This window comes from Pelodiscus sinensis, chromosome 3 (genome assembly GCF_049634645.1).
Source record: "Pelodiscus sinensis isolate JC-2024 chromosome 3, ASM4963464v1, whole genome shotgun sequence".
Lineage (NCBI taxonomy): Eukaryota > Metazoa > Chordata > Testudines > Trionychidae > Pelodiscus > Pelodiscus sinensis.
Window position 1 is genome coordinate 106,319,232 of NC_134713.1, and position 24,357 is coordinate 106,343,588.

General features: G+C 41.9%; 1 protein-coding gene and 1 long non-coding RNA gene across 2 annotated transcripts; one reads left to right on the forward strand and one right to left on the reverse strand.

Moving 5' to 3' along the window:
* Positions 1 to 24,001, forward strand: GINM1 (glycosylated integral membrane protein 1). The gene is made up of 8 exons (XM_075924414.1): positions 1 to 373; positions 7,204 to 7,263; positions 7,540 to 7,636; positions 14,147 to 14,298; positions 17,218 to 17,374; positions 18,140 to 18,270; positions 20,976 to 21,139; positions 22,852 to 24,001. The coding sequence occupies exons 1-8, from the start codon at positions 272 to 274 to the stop codon at positions 22,949 to 22,951; spliced, it is 963 nt and encodes a 320-aa protein (XP_075780529.1). The 5' UTR covers positions 1 to 271; the 3' UTR covers positions 22,952 to 24,001.
* On the reverse strand, positions 14,542 to 18,140 carry LOC142827915 (uncharacterized). The gene is made up of 2 exons (XR_012902719.1): positions 17,851 to 18,140; positions 14,542 to 17,080 (listed from the first exon to the last, which is right to left on the reverse strand). It is a non-coding gene; the product is annotated as an uncharacterized LOC142827915 (long non-coding RNA).
* Positions 24,002 to 24,357: the final 356 nt, after the last annotated feature.

Sequence of the window (24,357 nt, forward strand, 5' to 3'; positions counted from 1 at the left end):
GGAGCCGGGGAAGGGACTTTTCCCGGACTGCAGGGGGCGGGGGGAGAAGTGTGGCGCAAGGGCCGGAAGGAGCCAATCCGCCTTATTGCCTCTCCCGTCCGTGCGTCTGCCCGGGAGCCGCAAATCCGCCCTCCCGCGTCTCGCTCCAGTCGCACCCCAGGCCGCCCGCTTCGGCCCCCCCCCGAGCCGCGCCGCCAGCCGCCTGGTGCAACGCGCCGCGCCCGCCCCGCGGGGATGCTTCGCTGCTTGCTTTGAATTCCCGGGGCCCAAGATGGAGGCTGCGCCGGGACCTGGTGGGCTCCTGCTGCTGCTGCTGCTCCTCGGCCCGGCGGCCCCGCAGCCGGTCGCCGGCCCCGCACAGTTCCGCAGCCAGGTACCGCCGCGGGGGCGCTGCCGCAGGTGCTGGGCTTGCGGCGGGTTGCTGTGCGGAAAGCAGGGTTGGTGCGGCTCGGGGCAGTGGGGCACAGGGCACGCAGCGGGGGGTGAGGGGCAGCAGCTGTGTGCTGCGTGTGTGCGCGCAGTGAGGGGAGGGAAGATGAGCGTACGTGGCTAGAATCAGATTTTTGTCAGTCGTTTGCTGGGAAACTTGACATTGCTGGTCGGGGTTTCCTTAGGGCGCTTTATTAAAACAGATGAAAATGTACATACTTGGTTGCTTCCAAGCTATTTATTGGTATCTCTGGACCCCCTTGCTTCATACAGCTGAAGAAGAGCATTGTGCCCAGGAAAGTTTAGGGTACTGTATTTTGTGTTAGTCTCTAAGGGCTATACCATTATTTCAAAATAATTAGTGTTATTGTGAAATAACTTAGTCAGCATCTACACAGCAGGTAGTTATTTCGAAATAATGTCGAAATACTGTCAAGCTGGAGGACTTCTTACTCCGTGTCCTGTAACCTTCATTGTACAAAAAGTAAGGGAAGTCAAAGGAAGAGTGCTTTGTTTCAAAATAAGTGCTATGTAGCTGCTCCCAATTTCGAAATAAGCTATGCAATTGACATAGCTCAATTTGCGTAGCTTATTTCAAGGTAAGCCCTGTTGTGGAGATGCACCCTGAGGGTACTCTACCCAGTGCAGCTATTTGAGGATACCAGAGGTGTCTTAACAAGCCACCCGTTATTTCAAAATATTTTTCAAAATAATGGGCATGCTATTTCGGCATCCCTGTAACCATCATGCCTCGAAATAGTGTGTTGTTTCAAAATTTGGCGATGTGAAGACGTGCCTAATTTCAAAATAAGCTAGTAAGTATCTTATTTTGAGTTTAGGGTGCTGTGTAGATGAACCCTAAGGTGCTGCAGGACCGTTTTAAATTTTTTTGTCAGTTACAGATTTACATGGCTACCTCTCTGAGACTTCCAAGTTATCAGACTGCCCCAAAATGAATTGGCCATGAATGCAACTCTTCTTTGTTTTGACTCTTAACTTTTCTATGGAGTGGAATACTGCATATTGAGCATTTATGCAAACTAATCATTTAGAGAAAAAACTTGTTGGGGGAGAAGAGAAAATAAAGGTATTAAAAATTAAGGATTGGACAGATGTGTGCTGTATTTTCTTGGTATTCTTAACTCATGGACACTGACATCTTGACAGCTCTCTGCTGTCGATATGATGCTATCAGCCCAAATCTTGCTTTTGGTGATTTCCATGCTACAGCATGAGCCAAGAAAATGTTGTGGTATATAGAGTAAATTGAGGGGTGGGCGTTTGTTCTGAAATATATTCATAAGATTGACTATGAAGTAAATCTTTTTTGTGAGTTAATGGTTTATTTTGGTACCATTTAAAAGTTACTATTTTTGGAATTGGGGGATACTTCATGAGACTTGTGAACTATGACCTCCAGAATTAACACCCCCCAAAAGAAATGATAAACCAACCCAACAACTTGTTCTAGTATTGTTACTGAAACTGTGAATAAAGCAATCTCTAATTACAGTACAGGCAGTCCCCGGGTTACGTACAAGATAGGGACTGTAGGTTTGTTCTTAAGTTGAATTTGTATGTAAGTCGGAACTGGTACATATTGTAGGGGAAACTCTAGCCAAACATTTCTTCAGAGCTCAGTTTTATTCTCCCACACCTCACTTCCCTCAGTCCTTTATTCTCAAGCTGAGGTGTCTGCTGAGAAAAGCCGCTCTGCGTCTCCCTGGTCTGCTGGGGGAGGTGCTAGCTTCGCGTCTCCGTGGTCTGCTGGGGGGAAGCAGCTAGTGCGGGGTTGCCTCACCCCGTTTGTAAGTAGGGATCTGATGTAAGTCGGATCCATGTAACCCGGGGACTGCCTGTAGTTGGAATATGATGCTGGGAAGTGCACAGAAATACCAAATGGGAAATGTTTGTTGTGTGTTAATCAATTGGTCTGTTGTATAACCCTACTGATAACATGAACTTTGTTATAAAGCTCTCAAGATAACTGTGTGTGTGTGTGCGCGCATGCGTGTACTTAAAAAAATCTAGAAGCAATCCTATTAGTGATACATCCTGTACTATGTGGTAGAAAACCTGAGTTTACTTCCTGGTGTCTGCTTTTCTTCAGAGCCTTAGGCCAACGGTCGCGACCACCAAGGGAGTTGCTGGCCGGCCGCTATTTTGTTCTCCCGGCTTGGCGCGCGACGTGCGGGGGGAGTGGCAGGGGAGCAGACTGGTGCTTTAAATTAAAGGGGCTGCAACAAAATGTTCCTGGCACTTTTTTTTCCCCTCAACAAAAATTTTCCCGGCCCTGGGAGTTGCAAATTAAAGAAGGTTGAGCACCACTGCCTTAGGCTATGTCAACGCTGGGAAGGTTTGGAGACAAAAGTATTGTCAACATGCAAAAGTGAAAACTGGTCAAACCAGTTTTTCTGCTGCCCATTGTAGACATTTCATGGCTGCATCCTGTGGACAGAGAGCAAAGCATTGTGGGTAAGCATCCCATAGTGCACTGTTGTGGAAAGGCAGAGCTGATCCCTGCACTTCTTGAGATTCCCTCATAGCCCTGTGAGATCTCTGTAGTGAGGAATGTCAAAGCAGTGCAGCAGTCTCTCCAGCCCTCCCACTGCAGCAGCAGTCTGCCTGCTGCTACATTCCTAGTAGGGCAGAACAGGAGCATTCCAATGATTTGTTCTTTGTTTGTTCCCCAGTGGAGCAGCTCACTCAGCTGTCAGGTACTTCCCAGAGCTTTGAAAGGGGAGGAGCCCATGCTTGCCGGGGAGCAAAGATTGGAAAACACTGAGCACCGCCACCAGGGTAGGCATTATGGGATGCTGGTGGAAGCCAGTTCTCAACAAAACAAACAACAGAGTCCACACTGGCTCTTTGTCAAAGATAAGGAAGGGGAAAATACAAAAGTCCCAAAGGTGAACGTTTTTTGTCTCCAAAACTGGGTGTTTTTCCTCATAAAACTCCCATTGCAGTGTAAACCCTCTCTCTGTTTTGTTGCTAAAAGGCCTTATCCTCACTGGTACATTTTGCCACCAAAAATGCTGTAGGGGGAGGGCTTGGGAGACTGCTGTGCTGCTTTGACATTTCTTAGCAGAGAGAGGAGAGCTTTCAGAGCTATAAGGGAATCCCAAGAAGTGTAGGTATCAGTTCTGCCTTCCCACAATACTGCACTTTGGGACATTTACCCACAGTGCTTTGCTCTGTCAACCTTCCCAGTGTTGAAGGTGGCCAGGAAATGCCCACAGAGGGAGGCAGAAAAAACGGTTAGACCGGTTTTCACTTTTGGCAACTTTCGCACATCGACAGCATTTTTGTTGCCAAACCTTCCCAGTGTTGACAAAGCCTTAGTTTGCTAGTTGGGCACTTTCAGAAGGGAAACTATGGCCCTGATGTTGCAAATACTAGTGGTAAGATTGGGGCGTTATGGAGCTTTTAGTCTGTAGAAGATATAACAGCTGTCAGCATTGACAACTCTCTTTCTATGCCATTGAGATGTATCTACACTGGCCCAGAAACAAGTGAGGCAAAAATAACTGAGTTTCAATTGTTCTTTAGTGTCGAAAAGTTACTCTGTGTTGGGAATGTTCCTTACAATAGTTGATAATTGTTTGAAGGACTCCTGTGAAGATTGAAGTGGGAGGGAAGAGAAACAAATGATTGAATAGGAACAAATGCTTCTTTGACTAATACGTTTCTAAAGCATGTATAAAGATGTAGAAGGAACAAACCCTTCATTGCTGAGCAGAATTACTCTTGATTAGATATGGACTTGTCACTATTAGCTGCCTGCCCCTGCAGATTTGAAATTGAAGGTCCCAAGAATCAGAAAAGCATGAGTTCTCCCCTTGTCCTTGGATCTAGATATTTCGAATAGTTTTGAATCTGCAGACTTGTGAGTGTTTCCCAGCTCAAAGTCACTATCACTTTTAGCTAGATCTGGACTGTATGTACATTCTGTAACTGTAGACCATATGTGGACAGAATACCACTAATTGCTTGACTTTTTAAACATAGTGGTAAAGTTCCCCTTTAGTGTAGGTTAAGAACATATGTTATTAATATTAAAAAGTTGCTATGGGAAAGTACAACATGGAAGGATTGTAAAACTTGACATTCTAACACAACTTGAGTATGAATCATTTGTAGGTTTGAAATGCTCCGCTTTAGTTCTCATATTTCAATATTTGTCACTTGTTGCTCAGTGCCTGTCATTTCCCAAACAAGCACTTATGCAACATGGACTTTTTCCCTTTTCGTAATTATTTTTGGACAGTAGCACAGGTTTTTCCTTATAATTTGAGTGAATCATTCTGCATCATTCTATAGAGGTTGAAGAGATATTTCAGAGTTATCTTTTGTTAAATTCTTCTTTCAAAGATTGGCTCTAACTGTATTGGAAGCTTAAAGCAGGGAAGATCACAGCTGTCTGAAATAAACATCCTTCAGGTCCCTCAGTTTCTTGACAAAGCAAAAGCAGCTAGGAAATTGGAAGACAAAGTTATTAATCTCTGCTGTGTCAGACTTGAATGAAAAAGTAATACAATACAGTTCTTAATGCTAGGTCAAGAGTTAGATTAAGTCAAGGTTGTGTTTGTGTCCGTTTTTTTAATAATATGGTTCTGATGAGAAGAATACATGAAGTGTAAAGGAGATGGCTGAAAGCACAGTGGGTTGGATCCTACAAGTTTATGATTGTTCTAATTTACATCAGCAGTAACTGGGTTTATCTAAATGGATTTTTCTAGTTTTTGGATATGATTTTTTGCCTGTTGATTTTTTTTAAGTGGCCTACTCAACTGTCAGAAATGTGGCACATATACTTACTGTGCATACCATTATTTTTCCTGCTGATTATATCTATATTGTAGAATAGTAAAAACAAAAGAAACTTTTTCAAGACAGAAAAATAATTTTGCATTGGTGAGTGGTTCAGATATTCTCCACTATGTAGATCATGTACACAGTATTAATGTATGCTTCAGGCATCATGTACTGTTATACTTCAGAGGAGGAGATAAGGCATATTAATGACTTATTTAAACCAATCAAAGAAATAGTATTTGCAAGTATCTTGTAGTGATAATTTGATGTGTGTTCTGAACTTAGAGAATTGTACAATTTCATATCTTTCTGTGCATATTTTATTAATTGAGTGCAGCATGATGTAATGATCTGATGTTTTGGAATTAAGTTTTTGATTTTACAATGCTCGGTAAAATCATAATATAGTATATAATGATTTAGTAGTGAAAAAGCAGAAGTAAGGAAAAGGAGAGAATGAGTGGTGTTACCCAAACAACCTTAGAAATTCATCCTAGTGACTGGGACACCATTGTGAATTCATAAATTTTGCAAAGTAAGAAGTAAGCATGCAAAAAGAAAACCAAAGCTAATGCACAGTAGCATGATGTCATTTATTTGACAAAAATAACTTAGTTTTAATTAGGCTAATACTATACTACTTAGAATAATAATAAATATATTGGAGATTCAGTAATGCAAGCTCTCCGTAGATCAGGGGTTTTCAAACTTTGGATAGCAGCTCATCAGGAAAAATTGCTGGTGGGCTGCAAGATTCTGTTTCCCTGAGAGTCTGCAGGTATGGACACATGCAGCTCATAGTGTCCATGGTTTGCCATTTCCAACCACCATTTCCTGCAGCTTCTGTTGACTGGGAAACAGAAAACCATGTCCACTGGGAGCTGCGAGCAGCCATGCCTGCAGATGCTCAGGTAAACAAAGTGTCTTGGTGCCCGCTAGTGGCGTTCCTTGATGAGCTGCGGCCCAAAGTTTGAGAACTCCTGTTCTAAAAGCTTTGCTGTAACGTATCCAGGTACTATTGCAAACCAGTAAATAGCTCTAGCACAAAAACATCTGCCAACTAAATACTTCTCACTTCTAATACTATACATATTAATGTAATAAGTACTCAATATGTACACCATGCATATCACAGTGTGGCTCCTGTCCTGGGGGGCTGGCTCAGTTATCTCCCTGCTCCAGGGATTATGACCTTTAGGGTTGCAACGATGCTCAGGTTTGGCTCGGGCCCTGTGACGGAGGGTTCGCCAGCCTTTTTTGGTCTGAGTGGTGTTGCCAGTGGGCTTGTGGGATTACAGTGCCACTCGCTCAAATTTGGCCCTGTCAGCTCCCTGTCATCATGACAGAGGGGTGGCTCGGCCAAACCCGAGCACTGCCATGGCTCCCACCAACAAGTCACAATGCACAAAATAAGGAACTGAGCCCAGACATCCCCACAGGACTGGAGCCACCTCGGCAGGGTGAGTGTGGAGGGGGCTTTGCAACTGTCTCACCCTAGATGGAAAACTCCTACCCTAGCCTTGTCTTCTATACAACACTTTTTGATGCATTTTGGGTCATGACGCACAGATGGAGAAATTCTTCTATAATAATTCTCTACTATCTTCCTCTGCTATAATTGACTCCATTCAAGCATGTTGATATGTGAAAAACATGGTAAAGTTTTCTAGATGTAAATTTTTAAAAAAATCACTTTTTCACTTAGCAGTGAGTGGTGATCATTCTTTTGCAATTATCGCTCTTTAAAAATTGATATGTGGTACAAGTAAGCATATTCCTCTTGCTGTCCTTTGCCAGACAGTGAGTGTGGGGAATGTGCTCACTTGTACTACATGCCATTTATCCTTAAAAACATATGTGGAAATAGTTCATAGATTCAATGTCTCTTGCACTGCAGGACAGTTCCATTTTACAGGACTTAATTTATTGTCTCCTTACTTTCTTTTCCCGCCCCCTCAGGAGAACATCAGAGTTAATGTTACTGTGCCAAAAAACAGTGAGGAATCTCAAGAAGTACAGGTTTGTTTTTGTTTACTCAGTATATTGGGAGGTTATGAGCCAAACTTTACCTGTGGAAGTGAAAGCCACACATTAACAAACTTGAGGATATGGTTCATGCATGCATTTGAGGTCTGTCCAAATTTGACCACATGAATCAGTCAAATATTCAGTGTTTCTGTTGATTTATTTCTTTAGTATTTTATACAATATCTGTTCTTTACATTATTGATTTCTGAAACTGAAAATCTGACTGCATATATGAAAATATTTTGCCAATTGTTTTTTATTTTTCAGGTTGTCTTTAATATCACCTACAATTATGGACAGATATATGTAAATGATTTTCCTATGGAGAGAGGTGTTACCCGGATTAAGTGTCAGGCTTTAATATGTGAGTACTGCTCAATTCTTTATCTGGGATATCTGCTTCCATGTAATTAGAGAAAGACATAACAAATAATTCATTGCTGCAGTGTTCTATGAAGGTCAGCACTATTTGGAAACACATTTACAGAGTTAGGATACATTTAGAATCAACATGAAACAAAATTTGTTTCCATGTCATAATCATGAGAATATAGCAATGTAATTCCACACTTGATAATGGCTGTCTTTCCTGTGTTGGGTGGTGCGCATCCAAAGAGTGTCAGCAGGAGAAACAAGGACTAGGATAATTATAGAATCCTAGAACTGGAAGGGACCTTGAGAGGTCAAGTCTAGTCCCCAATGTTTGTCTAACCTGTTCTTAAATGTCTCCAATGACAGAGATTCTGTAACCTCGCTAGGCAGTGTTTATTCCATTATTTAACAACTTGACAGGTTTGACATGTGGAGCTTTAAGTATATTTTGCCATTATATCATCATTCCGTATACATTGGGGTGGCAGGGTTCTCACATGAAAGGCATTGTTGCACAGCTATTACAGTCCTGCCTGTAATGGGGGATGCTGTTGTTTTCCCCACTGTTCCAGTGGTGTCCCTTTTTTGTAAGGATTGTCACTGAGAAGCATTTAGATTTCATACCATGGATGTTGGCTTTTTACTTAGAACTAGACTGTTTAGATAATCTTCTCAGGTGTTTGGTGGCAATTGCGGACCACATGAAGGCCCTTCCCCCCGCAACTTGTTCCAGATTTCCTCCTGTTTACACTTGTGCTACAACATGGCCAACGTCGTGTTGCCAGGCAGGGTGATAGCACACTTGACAGGATCTTAAGCAACTTCTGCAGTGTTTTTAGTTTTCGGGTCTGTCAGACATTTGTAGGGCTGCAGTGTGGTCTTGAGTATACTCATCTTTTCTACTTCTTACACCACTTCTCGGCATACTAGGGATGATGCTACGTTCTGACTAGCAGTCCTTCAGTTATTGTTCAGGTGAAGGCTGAAACCCACCTCCAGTTTGAACGGCTTGAGAGTCACTTGAGGGGGAATGGACATGTACAATCAGTTACTCAAAGAAGGGATAATTACTAACCTGTTCTGTAAATGTTCTTCAAGATGTGTTGCCCATGTCTGTTCCATGACTCAGTCCCTTCCCCTCTGTATCCGTATCTGTCCTATAAGAAGGAACTGAGGGGATCGGGGCGTAACTGCCTTTTGTACTATTGCATGGCAGCAGAGAATGGTTGTGCTGTCCCAAAGGGCAATTCCAGGGGAAGAGTCTCCAGCTCTGGTGTACTAGGTGCACATGCATCCAAAATGGAACAGACATACAACCATTGGAGGAAGAATTGTTGTTTTCCCCACTAGTTCAGCATTGTAGTCTTGTGCAAGAACTGCCAATCAAGTGTTTTGATACTTGGATATGCACAGAGTATTGCATAATTAATTAAATGAACATGACTGTTTCAGTTTAACTGCTAGTTATGGGCAGTCTGAAAGTTGGATTCTGAAATCATCTGCCCTTGGGGATCAGACCTTTACTGAGGATGGATTAATGGTATTTTAAATTGATTCTAAGCTGCGACCTTGTATTCGAAAATCCAAAAGATGACATATTAATACAGTCTCTCTCTGGGGTAGGCAGTCACTCATATTTTTACAGTACAAGACAAATAGCAACGTTAGCATCTTTCATTTTTAGTATAGATTTAAAAATATTTCAAAGTGTCACTTAAGTCAGAGGTAAATGACTCAAGACAAATGCAAGAATAATGCAGTTATTGTCTAATATAATGCCTAATTCTGGGAGCATGTTTGAATCCATTTTCTTTCTAATTGTCCAACCCACTACAATACTTTTGAAATTTTACAAATGTGCTATGTAATCAGAAACAATGTGAAAAACAATTATTTGATCTGAGTCTTAGGAATCAGGATGTCTAGTGTTCTGCTCTGAAGCTCTATAACCTTGGCACAAGACTTACAACATCTCTACAGGGTTGTTGGGAGGTTTAATTAGATAACAGTTGTAAAGTGCTTTGAAGATCTAAAGTGCTATTGGACTCCCAAACGTTGATGTCTCTTATGCTATTGTAAAAGCAGGGTAACTACACTGAATGTATCTGAGATCTGAATCAGGCCCTAAATATAAGTTCTTATGCTGGACAGAAGTCTACATTGACATTTTACTATGCTGTAACTTTCTCACTCAAGGGTGTGAAATAACACACACACTCAAGCGCAGTAAGTTACAGTGCTGAAAAGTGCTAGTGCAAACAAGCTTAGCTGTCAGAACACCCTTCCTGGAGGTTGTTTACCTACAGCACTGGGAGAGCTCTCACTTCATGCTGGTGCCATGACCACTAGGAACATCATCATGTAGACAACTATGTGATTAACCGATAAGCCTGGGCTTATCAATTAATCTTGTTGACTACATGCATTCCCCCCCCCCTTTGCTACCTCTGTATCAGAGGCAGCAATGGGGGGAGCAGGAGCTGGGCCCCAGGAGGAGTTGGATCCCCATAAGCACTGGATCTGCCTGTCCCCTCTCCCCCCCCTTCCCCCACCATGCTGATACTACTGAGAGGCAGCACAGAGGGTGAGGGGAGTAGGCAGCAAGGGGCGGAGGGTGGGGGAGTGGTAGCCGGTGCCTGGGAGGAGCTATCTTAAAAGCAGGCTCTCTGTGAGCAGTGGATCTGCCTCCCTTTCCCCACCCTGCAACCTCTGATAGGCAACAGCACCAAGGGTGAGGGGGGTAGGCTGGAGTCAATACATGTGGGGAGCCGGCTTTCTTCCCCTTTTCCCTCTGGGGTGGGGGTGGGGGTGGGGATAGAAGCTGCTGCGAAGCAGCCTTTGTCTGCAGGGTTCTGGACTCACATCTCATGGAGCAGCCTCTGTCTGTGGCAAGCCTGTCTGTCAGTCTGCATAAAAACTGGCTCCTGTTGCAGACCGGCTCCCGCCTGCCATCTTGCACTGCTATCTCTGATATAGAGGCAGCTGCATGGGGAGGGAAGTGGTTCCCCGGGAGTGCACTGGCTGTCATCCCCACCCCCAGGAACTTTTGAATAGTTGTGTAATTGCTAAGATTTCATGCAGTTTGTGACTTGATTACACGATAGCTAACATCATGATAGTGACCATGCTGCCATGTTCACCCCTATGCACCCCTACAAACGGCCTCTGGCTCCCTGTGCTCACCAGTTGCAGGGGAGCTGTCCAGCACAGCAAAATGGTGCAACAAGATGGTGGCAGCTGGCAGGAGCCTAATATGGCCAAAAAGCCTAACCCGTGCCTCAGCTGCACTTTAAACTTAAGCCTTAGAGTTCTTACTGACTAGTTCTGTGTTAAAAACTTTGCTAAATCTTGCTCAGCATCTCTTTTGCACTTGTAACTCCCATTGAGATCAATGGGTTCTATCTTGTTGAATACTGAATGTCTTCAGCTACTCATTAAGCTTAATCAGAGTTCAGGGGAATTAGCAATTAGGGTAGGAGGACTGGAAATGGCAGGTGCTTAGCATCACTTAGGATCTGGCTCTACACTGCATATTCAGCACTGTAATTCAGGCAACATTCAACAAGCTTGTGGGTATGCCAGCAGATACCTATAGAAATTTATCTTAATACTTGCTTATCCATCCACAATATTTTCATAACACAACACATTGGTGCATAAACAAAAATTTTTAATTAAAAATAATCTTTGCTATTAACGGGCTTGATTGTAAAAGCAATGAACAGTTCAAGGTGTTATTGGGTGATTATGACATGAGGCCAATCACCTTGTGCCGCCCACCACCTACAAGCTGTATGGTGCATAAATGGCCTGAACAGGAAACCAAGACCAGTTGCAGATCATGTGCCTGCCTGCCTATCGAAATATCAACACAAACTTAGACTCCTCATTTCTACAAAACTATTTTACATCTAACACACGCTCCCTATTGGTGGGAGCATGGTGTTTGAAGAGGAGAACAGCAGATTGAGAGTGGGAGGACTACTGAGTGTGTGCTCATGGTAGACTTTTTAAGAGCATGAGGTTGGCAGGGAGGTATAAGGAGGCAGGAGTGGTGGTGTGTGAACAGAGAGGGGTGAGATGTAGTTTGGGCCAAGGATACCCCATTTCCTAATAGACTGGCAAATCCCTTCCATGCTTTTGGGCCCAGCATATGCCAAGTGGGGGGAAGGGTAGTGGACATTCTTCTGAAAGCATTGGTGAGTGCTCTTTTGGTGGCCACCTGAAAAGGAAAAGGGTGTGAACCAAACAGGTATCCTCAGGCGGAGAGGATTGACCTCAAGGTTCCCTCTATGCCAGGGCTACTCAACACTCAGCTGTTTGTCGGCTCAGCGCGGCAGCCATGTAAATTGAAATGAAGCGGCGATTATTTAAATCGCCGCTTCATTTTACTGTGTCAGGTAGCCTAATCTACATGCCTCTGGCGACAGAAGCATGTAGTCTAGACGTACCCTTAATCTTTACATTCATTCCTTGTGAAAGAAGCTATTTGCATATATATTTGCATGTATATGTGACCACACTTAAGTTGCGGCCCTCAGCATGTGCTGTGAGTATCATTGTTTCCCCCCCACCCCACTGGGGCTTCCAAAGTTGAGTAGCCCTGCTCTAAGCTGCTGCCTAATAAACCCTGCACAGAGGCTCAGGACTGTTGAGCACGGAGTTGCCATGGCAGAGGGAGAGGGCCCCTCCCTTCTGGCAGCTTCCTGCTGAGGCCGGAGTCGCATGTCTTTCCTTTGGCCCCAGCAGTAGGGAGCTGCCACAGCCAGGGGAAAGGCATTACGCTCTAGACTCAGCAACAGGTCTGGATTAAGAAAGGGGCTTCAGGGATCTGGGCTAAGGGGAGCTCCCTTAGTTCAGGACCTTGGGATGCAGTCTGTAAAGCCACTGAGTTCTGGGCCAGCCCTTCCTGGTGGAGTGGGGGAGGCAGCTCCACACACTATTGCTTCTCCCCCTCCTCCCAGTTGGAGCTGTGTTACCACAAGTGCTGGGAAGATCTTTCCTCACAGTTCCCATTGGCCAGGAATCACAACCAATGGGAGCTGTGAGGAGTAATGCCTGCAGGTGAGTGTTGGCAGTGTGGAGAATCCTGTGCCCCCTTTCCCTAGTGTCTCCTTCCTCTCCCCCCCCCAGCCACCACATAGGAGCTGCCCCAGGTAAGTGCCCTACACCCCAGTCCACAGCCCTGAGCTCCCTCCAACCTAGATCCTTCCTAGACTCTACACCCTTAAACTGAACCCTGTACTGCACCCTAACTCCCACCCAGACCCTACAACCTTGCCCCAGCCTCCTGCCCTGAGCCTATTCTCACACTCCAAATCCCTTAGTCCCAGCTTGGAGCACCCTCTGCACCCCAAACACTTCATCCCCAGCCCTACCTCAGAGCCCTACTCCCCTAAGCCTGAGTCCCCTCCCACACTTTCAGCTCCACCCCTGCCACAAGTTGTCTGCGTGCAGAATTAATTTGGTTATGTGCACCAATACGGAGGTGATGTATCACAATTAATTCTGCACATGGACATAAAAAGTTAGAACACTGGTTGATCTCCCTATAGAAAGTTACACGCATTCCCGTGGATATTTTTTCTAAGCTGTTGAATGGATGCAGCATCATTCCTGTGTGTTTTTCTACATATCTAAGATGGAAAGACAACTGAGGTGTAAATGGAGAGTTGGACTGGATGAATCCATGTTTGGAAAGACAAATCATTGAATCTTTTAGTCCTTGGTGTGATATTGCAACTTAAAAATGAGCACACACAGCCTTACTATGCTACACCTTTCCTCTCAATTTCCCAAAGCTATTTAATCAGGTCAGTCAGTGAACGCATCAATTTAAACAGGTTGAGGGGCCTGCTCGACTTGTCAACACTGTATCGTCTTAGATCTGCTTTGAATGGGATTAAAGAGCACAGCAGTGAAAGTGCAGATGGGGCTGTTCTGCCCTAGAATACTCAGCAAGGCTAGCAATGATACAACATTGTAGGGCAGGGGTGGCCAACCCATTAAACGAAACAAGCCAAAACAGCGGCAGAAAAAAAGGCGAAGAGCTGCACCAGAATTGTTGAGCAAAAAAAAAAAAAAAAATGCTGCCCCTTTAAAAACCACAAGTTAGGCTTTTTGGCCATATTAGGCTGCTGCCACCATCTTGTTGCACCATTTTGCTGTGACAGTTCCCCTGCAACTGGTGAGCACAGGGAGCCAGAGGCCGTTTGTAGGGGTGCATGGGGTGGCTTCATGAGTAAAGAGCCACATGTGGGTTGGCCACCAACGTTGTAGGGGGATAAGTGAAGGGTAGGCTTCAATGCAGAGTTAGAATATCTCTGTTCTTTGCACATCTAGTGCACATCTCCTCTAGTGTGTTTTGATATTAGGGTGATGGTTTATTTGCTGGGTACGGAGTCTTTGTCAAAGTTACTTTAGTCCACCCTTGAGAGTCGATTTGTGTGTGGCTTCTGTTTCTCATTGTGACCTTGTTCACTGCATAATTATCTATTGACAGTTGAACCTGGAAACTCTGATAACCTATTTGGTCAGAGGCGTTGGGGAATTGTCAGCGTTCGCATCCTGTTTCATGAGGGGCCCTTCGGATCCAGGTGGAACTTCCACTTGATTGTCATACAGGAAGAGGTGACAGAAATTGATGGAAAAGAGGTAACACTGACCATACTTGTTTACCATCCTAATTTAGAATGGACATTTTAACTCTCCGTGCTGAAGTGCTTTTGTGAATGGGGGATAAATTGTTTCGCACCTGGCAGGATCAAGGCCTAGGTTATTTTGTCTCCTTACAATATTTTATATGTGAATTTTAAGAGATTCTATCTAGGCATGTAAGAGTGTATTGATTAACTAATAAGCAAAAGCTTATAAGGTTGATGCTATAGACTTCATGTATTCCCCCCCCCCCCCCCCAGCATCAGTACGGTTTTTAGCAGGCTGGCCAGCAGCCTCATTCAGTCCTGGCTTGTGATGGTTCTGGGACCTATTCTGCCTGCAGCTCTGCATTTAAAGTGTATTAGGAGGCAGCCAGCCCTGCTTAGTTCCAGCTTGAGTCAGGCCCGGGAGCTCAGATACCTCCTTGGACAGGAGCTGCTGCCTTTGTATCAGAGGAGCTGATTTTTAAATTGGCACCACTTGCGAACCAGCTCCTGCCTGGTACCTCATGCTGCTGCCTCTGATACAGAAGCAGCAATGTGACACAGCAGGGGGCTCCTCCAGAGCGGAGCTGGAGCCTACTGGCTGCCGGCTCTACCCCCACGTATTATAGAATAGATGAGTGACAAACAAGAATTCATGAGGTTACTTGACTACTCAATTAATTGATATTTAACATCCCCTATTCCCATCCCTGAAAACTTGGTAGTTGCCATGAAAATAATCACAGACAGGATTTTAGAGACACACACTAATGGGAGATGAACTCTTAAGAAAAAGTAATCTAATTTGCTCTGAAAAGATGTTTCTCCAATATAGTTGAAATAGGGATTCAGGAAATAATTATTTTAGAGAGTAATGTGTCTGTCTGAAAATTGGTTTGTTCATGAACTCCTCTTAAACGGTAAGAGCTAGGACTACCACTCTTGAAGATATATATATAGATATCTATTCACTCTTTAAAACAAAAACAAAAACCACACACCCCAGCAAGGAGTCCTGTGGCACTTTAAAGATTTATTTGGGCATAAGCTTTTTTGGATAAAAACCATGTACATGCAGAAAGTAGTTTTTACCCATGAAAGCTTATGCCCAAATAAATCTGTCAGTCTTTAAAGTGCCACAGGACTCCTTGTTGTTTTTACAGATGCAGACTAACACAGCTACCTCTCTGATTCTATATCCAAGAAGCTCCGCACTGGGCATACTTAATGATATAAGTTGTTGGAATTTCTAGGTTTCTGTTTAGTATACATTTGTCTTATACATGGTCTAAGTTGTTTATTATTGAGAATTTACTATTAAATTTACTACTACAGTGTAGCAGTGATTATTAATAAGGAATTATCAAAATGGCTTAGTTTTTCACTGAACGCACAGACATTAGAGTCAGAATTTTGACAAATGTACTCGAGCTTATTAATTTAATTCATTATATCAAATGTTTTAGAAAGTATAAATTACACTTTTTATAAGATTAGCCTAAGCAAGTTTTCTACTGGTTTGTACATAAATTACAGTATAGTTTTGTTTCAGACCTCATTATTCTGTGCAAAATACTTCAGATCTTAGCAGGGAGTTAATACTAGCATATTAAACTGCATTTTCTACTTGAGACTCATTCTTTTCAGCTTTGAAAGGGTCTCACCAACAGAAGTTGGCCCAATGAAAGATCTTACCTCACCCATCTTGTGTCATTAGTTTTCTGAGACAACAGTGCAGGCAATCTTACTCATTGATTATCAGTTGAGTGAACAGATGATTCATATTACGCAGTAGTTTTAATTCGAAGCTATGCAATACTATGTATTGCATAAGGGTAGGAGGATCTAACTAATAGCTTGCATCCTACTGCATTCCTTTTTGTTGACAAACTTCCATGTTGCAGTCTTCATTCTAGACTTAAGGCACATACTGGATTTGTCAGTTTCTGGCCTGATATTTTGGACAGCTGTTCTATTACTCTTCACAGTGACATTTTTTCCTTATAAAGTCAGTGCTTGTAGTGGTAATTTCTAAATAAAGAATAAGTAAAAATACATCACCTAATATTTTTAATGATGTAAAATGCTGTTTAATCAGTCAACGGGTTACCTGGTTCACTGCTTAAACAGGGCCAGGCTGGAGCAGTCCCCTGTACCAGCTGGGATGGAGTGCTCATGCTTGTGGGCACGAGGCACCCTGCAGGTTAGCTGTAACTGGGAAGAATTGCTAACTGGTTAACTATTCACATCCTTAATATTTTTGTGGAGGGAAAAATGAGATCATTGTTAGTTTTAGGTCAGCCTTTTTACAAATATGGTTACAAAATATGCATAATCAGTTTGCCAATCCGTACTCTGAATGTTGTAACTTTAATTTAAAGAGAGTAGATAAGCAAAAGCTACTGGAAGGACAAATTAAGACAATGATATTGGGAGAACTTTTTCTGTACTTCTGCAGGTTACATTAGAAATAATTTGCCTGGTTCTGAGCAGAAATGTGTGTTAAAAAAAATGCATTTATCCTTTGATGTCAAACTTGGTAATGCGGGAAAGGGTAGCAGTAGTGTCTAGTGAAAAGCCAATCGTGAAGGTTTCAGTTAAATAGTACACTAAAGCATGTGCAAGATCCTGTTTATTGGGACTACTCACATACTAGAAGTGAGGCAGATGCTCAAGTACCTTGCTGAATCACGGTCATGATGAGTAAGGTACAACTTTTGAAAATCAAGCTGATCACATTAACACACCTTGCAGAACAGGCACCATCCCAACTATTAATGCACTTGTGCTAATGTCTAAGAAAGAAGGAAGAAATTCTTAGTAATAATTGTGCATCCAAAATGGTATTTTATTGGTGCTTGTTTTTAAACCAGTGGCCTGCCTTACTCAGTTTAAAACAAAGATACAAATTTAGTATTTCTCTCATTTGCAGGTTCAGCAAGAGGAGGTTACTGAAATTAACATATTAATTAAGGGCCTGAGAATACTTAAACATTCAAACCATACTGTTCCATTGAAAGAAAGCATGCTGTATTCCATCCCTAAGAACCATGACCTATTATTTACACTTCCCAATCTCTCAGGAAAAGGTATGTAATTTGATAGCATTTACCTAACTTTTTTAATGCATTGATCAAAGCATTTGATAAAAAGCAGGCACATTTCACTGAGAGGGAGGCTGAGGCGCATAGAGGTGAACAATTTGCCCAAGATATACTCTCTTGTTCAGATAGATTTAGTTATGCCTTATTTTAGCACTTGAATATTCTATGTGCTGTTTCTTTTGTTCTCTTTTCAAACTTGTTTTTCCCTTCAGAGATGTTTCTGAAATGGCACTTAAGATGATGGGGATCCAATATCACTGTAGTTCTCGTAGCTGAGTTGTATTTGCTATTTCTAAGCTAGTCCTACAATAAAGATTACTATTGAAGCACTCTCAAGGCAAGAGTTGAGTTCTGTAAAGTAAGTTCCTATATAGAACTTACTTTACAGGGAATAGTTTGAGTTACTAAATTTTCCTTTGAAAATGGGGCCAGAATTCAGTTTGTTAAACAGATTCTCTTACGTATTATGTAGGGTCTTGACAAACTTCATTTCTCATCTTTTAGCAGATAACAGCCAAAATTCAGTTGAATAGACCTAGTAATGCTCTCAGCTTCTCTCAAACTTTATTGTGAAAGTCAAATTAGTGTCAAGTTTCAAATGGTGTCTTCATTATAGCCTTAAGTCATAATGCAGTGCGCACACAAATGCAGCATCACTTTTGGTTCCTGTGTGCATTGTTATATCATATGTTGCTCCAGCAAAAGTTGTGTAAGTAAAATGGAGAAACTAAAACTAAGCCTCTTTAATAGATATTCAAAGCCCACTGCAAACAACGAGCCACTACCTCCTCAGGCAAGTAGAAACTACAGTAGATGAAGAGACATTACCTGGCAAATTACCAGAGCCTCCTCTCAGGACAGAACCTCCATCATCTTATAAGGTAACTTTTTAAAATACTTAATGTCTATTAGCTTCAGAGGGGTAGTTGAGTTAGTCTATAACTGAAAAAAACTTAAACAGAGTTTAGTAGCACCTTAAAGACTAACAAAACATGTAGATTAGTAATAGAAATGTAGCCGTGTTAGTCCTGCATTTTGCTTCAGCTACACCAGACTATGTAGCACTTTAAAGACTAACAAGATGGTTTATTAGATGATGAGCTTTCATGGGCCAGACCCACTTCCTCAGATCAAATAGTGGAAGAAAATTGTCACAACCATATATACCAAAGGATACAATTAAAAAAAAAAGTGAACACATATGAAAAGGACAAATCACATTTCAGAACAGAAGGGGGATGCAGGGTGGGGGGGGGGAAGGAAGGTAAGTGTCTGTGTTAATGATATTAGAGGTGGGGAAAGGTAGATGTCTGTGAGCTAATGGTATTAGAGGTGATAATTGGGGAAGCTATCTTTGTAATGGGTAAGGTAGTTGGGGGTCTTTGTTCAATCCCCCCCTGGAGAGTGTCGAATTTTAGCATGAATGACAGTAGATGGTGTATCAGCTTTCTTGGGTAAAACCCACTTCAGATGACTGGAGTATTAAATAGTCCAGATCCAAGAATAAATAAGGGGAGGGGGAGGAGAAGGGAAAGAGAAGAGGAAAAAAAACAGTGAACAGATTTGTTCAAGTGACAAGAGGCTGGTAAAAACAATTAGCACCTGCATTGTTTGGTTGGTGGGGTAAGTCAGTCATTAGGAAGTGGAAGATAGTGTGCGAGCCAGCCCATCTCTTTCTTCATTCCATTCGGCTAAGAATTAAACTTGTAAATGAAGTTAAGTTCCAACCTTGCCCTGTGTATTTGGCATGTGGAATTGGCCTGAAACACCACAATGACTGGGAGAGCCATATTATTCATTTTTTTAATGTCTATTGTAAGTGCTAGTTGTGTATTTATAGTGGAAATGGGTGAGAGAAATCTAGAAAAAAATAACTGCAGTTAGGAAGACTGAATAATAAAGTTTCAGTATTGTTCAATATAGTGCTGATAAAGTCTTGTAGTCTCTCCTCCTTTGGAATGAAGCAGAAAAGTAAAATTTTCCACATGAATCCATGGCTGAGAAAAGCCAGGCATCTCCCTCTCCCCCCTAAAAAAATTAAGTTGTGCATTGCAACATGAAGGCCACCCCCATACTGTTTCAGCAAACATACAGTGCCTGTCTAGAGACCATGAAAGATTTTTTTTAAAAAGTTTCTAGACTAGCATGTAACTTAGTTTTGTACTTGGGCTGCCATCTTTTAGTGTGGTTTTTTTTAAAATGTGGATAAAAGCAACATATTATGATTGTGTTGGAAAGGCAGTTTCAATTCTCAGCCCTGCTTATCTGAAATTGCAATTTTTTCCAGTTTCCATTTTGTTGGGGAGTACATTGTCTCATTTGTAGAAATATTGTAATTGCTGTTGTATGAACCAGATGGAGCTTCTGTTATTGAGAATGGCCAATACCAAATGCTTCAAACGGAAAGTGCGAGAAACCTCTCGTGTAACTGAAGAATAACCAATCTATAGCAGAAATTTCTTCCTAATTTTCGGCTTGGTTTCTTGCTGACGTAAGAGTAGGTGAGCTTTCTATCGACAAGTATGCAACAATGAAACAGCGCCATAGTCTGAGGTTGAAAGGACTGTCGGGGGCCAGCCGTAGATTTTTCTCTTTGCTGTGTAGACATACTCTTAGGCTTTGTCTACACTGCAGGGTTTTTGCGCAAGAAGCTTTTTGTGGAAAACTTCGAGCAAAAGCACGTCAACCTCAAAAGTGCATCGCAAAAGTGATGTGCTTTTGCACAAGAAAGCTCTGATTGCTGTTAACAGAATGGCCATCAGAGCACCTGTCCTTTTTCTGATAGGTTTCTTGTGCACAAGAAACCATTGTTGTCCATCCACATCTGCCTTTTTGTGTAAGAGCAGTAGCACAAAAAGGAGTTATTCCTCATGGGGAGAGGAATAATTCTACCAGCAAAGGCCCTCTTGTCCGGTTGATTTACTGTATTTTTTGTGCGCGCAAAAGTGTGCTTGAGTTGTGGATGCTCTGCTGGTTTTTGCACAAAAACCTTGTAGTGTAGACATAGCCTCTGAGGAACAATCACACAGAAAGGAAAGATTCTAGTCAGAACTCTAAAACTGGAGCACTGTTGCAATAATTTATGTTCCCAGATAAAGAAACTGTTGCAGTCAGGCACCAACTGAGCACAATGGAAACAAAATCAAGTATTAGTTGAAATATATTAGAGTTGTCTTCCAAACATTCTGCCTTCTTATGATCCATCACACAGTCCAAGTTCTTCATAGTCAATGTTGTGGCTGCACCACCAGCAACTCTTTCCCTGCTACATGCTGCAATGGGAATTGCTATTCTGGTCCCAAGCAGCATGTGTAATCTACACCTAAGCTTCATTATGCCTTACTGTCAGCTGCTTCTGTGGTTCTCAATTCCCTACCCCAAAATATTGGAGCTTCTTATATAACTTTCAGATTTACACATCAGATCATCCTGAACAGGGTGACAATTAGAAAATGTGATTATAAAGCAGTTTGTCCTTGATTATACATTTAAAACAGAGCTATTACCTCCAGTATTGATTCTCCAGTAGCTAGGCTGCATTTGACATTTCAGAAACTTTTTCTTTTAACATGTTTATTGATTTCAGGTGATGTGCCAGTGGGTGGAATACTTGAGAAAAGAACTGTGTGGGTTCTGGCTTAAATTTTTTCCTGTGATCTTTAAGCTGATGGAGGTCATTGGGACTGGAGTCATAGGAGCGGCTCTAGTCTTAGGAATCTTAAAAGTGCTTTTCCCATCCTTCGAACACAAGTGAGTAATTTTTGCATACTCCCAAAAAGCAACATTTGTAGTCATAAGACCAGTCAATGAATGGAGACAGTAATGATGGAAAGTCCGCTTTCCAGTGATTTAAGTAGTTTTTGAAAAAAAAATCATGCATTATTTCACATGTATAACAGCAGCTCTCTGAAAATATCCTGTGAGGGGTAGGGCTTTTTTCTACAGCATTAGTCATCTCAAACAAGAAGCCCAACTATCCACAGCTCTGCCCTGATAGTGTAGTCAAACAAGGCTAGAATATGTTTGTTCCAACATTGCCACACATCCTGGAGTTAACAAGGCTGCACTGTCAACCATGTGCTCTGAAAAAACACTAAATCAGTTACACACCTTGTTTTACAGAAGCCACTTCACTTGTTTCCCCTCTGGGGACAATTTACCTCCCTTTTTCATGGGGGAAGGGGGAAGGAGAGAGAATAGGCATGTGTAGTGATGCAACAATGGAAAGCAGGAATTCTATCTTGGCTGAATATAGTGCAGTCACGAATCCCGATGTGCTAGCTGTGCTGCCTGAATAACCAATGCATTACCTCAGTGGGAAAGTTGTTGAGTTTGCTTACTGCCAAAGTTAAGACACATTCCTCAAGGTTTTAATACTGTAAATAAAATGCCAAGCCAACATTAAGATGGAGTTTGAAGTTAAAATGTCTCACATCTGAGCTGAAGTGGACTTAAGATGACCTCTTCTATAAAGAGGTAATCTTCAGAGCTCTCTGTCTTGTAAACGTGTTAAATCATTGACAAGCTCTTAGGCTTAGCCCTAATGTAGCAGCTTTTGGCAGATAATTGTTGAAACTGTATTGAAATCAAATTTAAATACTTGTGAGGTAGGAACAAAATTGTATGCTGATATTTTGGATGATGTGCCAAAAGTCACTAAGGGTTTGATTACACTGCCAATTTAATGGTGCTAATGCTCACACACGGGTATGAAAACACACATACACAACCTGAACATAGCAAGTTACAGCTCTACCCAGCACCAGTGTAAATGTGCTCCCAAGGCTGTGCTGTGACTACACTGCTGCATTAAAGCATTGCTGTGGCATCACTTTAAACTTAAGGGCTGTGTCTAGACTGGCAAGTTTTTCCACAAAAGCAACTGCTCTTGCGGAAAAACTTGCCAGCTGTCTACACTGGCCACTTGAATTTCTGCAAGAACACTGACTTCCTACTGTAAGAAATCAGTGCTTCTTGCAGAAATACTATGCTGCTCCCGTTCGGGCAAAAGTCCCTTTTGTGCAAAATGGCCAGTGTAGACAGCTCAGATTTGTTTTGCGCAAAAAATCCCCGATCGCGAAAATGGCAATCAGGGCTTTTTTGCACAAAAGCGCATCTAGATTGGCACGGACGCTTTTCCGCAAAAAGTGCTTTTTGCGGAAAAGCGTCCGTGCCAATCTAGACACTCTTTTCTGCAAATGCTTTTAAGAGAAAACTTTTCCGTTAAAAGCATTTGCTGAAAATTATGCCAGTCTAGATGTAGCCAAGGGGTAACAAAGCTTAAGTATCAAAGCAGCTTTCCTCAAGCTTCAATACCGGTGCTGCCTCTTCATTTAACGAAAACTCAGTCTGTACTGATTTCATGTGTTGAATTACAATGAAAGGTTGATAACATGCAAAAAACCTTGTATTCTCAAAACAGAAGTACTCCTGTTCTAAAGATAAAGTAATGTGTTTTTCAGAGGAATTCTTCGCATGGAGGATATCCGTGCTGCACCTGTGGTTGTGATAAATCCCTCTCCAGATATTCCAGAGAAGACAGATAATCTACTGGAGAAATGACGTACTCAGTACCACGTTCACATCTGAATCTTTGTACAAATCTTCAGTTGACCTGAAATTTGGTACTTGAACTTAAATATGTTACTTGCTTTCTATTCTGAAAATTGATCATCAGCTGACTTAGGTTTAAGAAGGGACATTTCAAGGTTCAAGCCAAAAATGTTTCCCTTCTTCCCCATAGCCTCTTTCTCAAAGAACAGCAGCTTCCTACTACAAGGGTTGTGATGAATTTTAATTTATTTAAAATACTCTCCCAATACCTACAACAGGAAATGGCCTTCATAAACACAGAATGTGATAATCTTCAGTCCTCTCAAGCATGGGACAAAACTAAAAGGAAGAGACTGCACATGTGCCTACAATCCAAAACCAAGTTGGTCAACCTGGTTTTAGACCTATTACCAGTGACTGTGCCTTGTATAAACAAATGTTTACTACTAAAAAGTGGTTACTGCATATGTAAAAAGGTATTAAGGCAATTTTTCATATTTCAAGCACTTTATTCAACATTTAATATATTAAGCCACTTATAAAATGACTTGTTCACTATAATTTTTGGGTAGCTTGTGGTATTATGTAAAGTGTCTCAAACAAGAACATATGTCTAACACTGATTTACTATCTTGAGTTTAGGAAGCATCTTTTTTTCCACAAATTTTTGCAAACTAACATTTAAATTTACTAGACTCACTGTGTATATATAAACACTCTGGAAGGAAATCAAACTGTAGTAAAGTGGTTGCCATTACCTGAAGAAAAAAAGCTAAGAGTTTAACTTTTTACTTATTCCGTAAATAGCAGGAATATTAGTTACAGTGAAACCTTTGTTATCCATCACTCTAATCAGAAAACTTTAACCAGCATTGCCCACTGTCACATCTTCAGGGGCACAGGCCTGGCTTGATTTACCATGATTGGCCTAAATAAAAAATTTAGTAGTACTAGTCATCCTTAACTCAAAACGGAAATGTGAGGCAGTTGGTCTCACATTACAAAACTACCAATATTAAAAACAAGTTTTACTATTATTGTCCATTGTTTTTTCCTAGGTTGATGGGACCTTCATAACTGGAATTTTTACATAACCAGAACGCCCTAATCCCCCAGCATGCTGGATAACACAGGTTTTACTGTACAAGCAAAAATAGCCTCTTTCTTTAAGCTTGAGAACAGTGGGCCTTATAGTTATCTTTGACCCTAAGTAAAATTCCTGAATACAGTGACATGGAACATGCACAGACAAGGGAAGTTGTCCTCTCGTAAAATGGGGCAGTAATGCCTAAGAGTTTAAACTGGACTTTCTGGCACTAGTCAGAATTGTACAGCATATCTAAGGATATGCTTTTCCCCCCCAATTCATCTTAAATGAAATCCTAATAAACTTAAGTCTGACTGAAGTAAGTGGT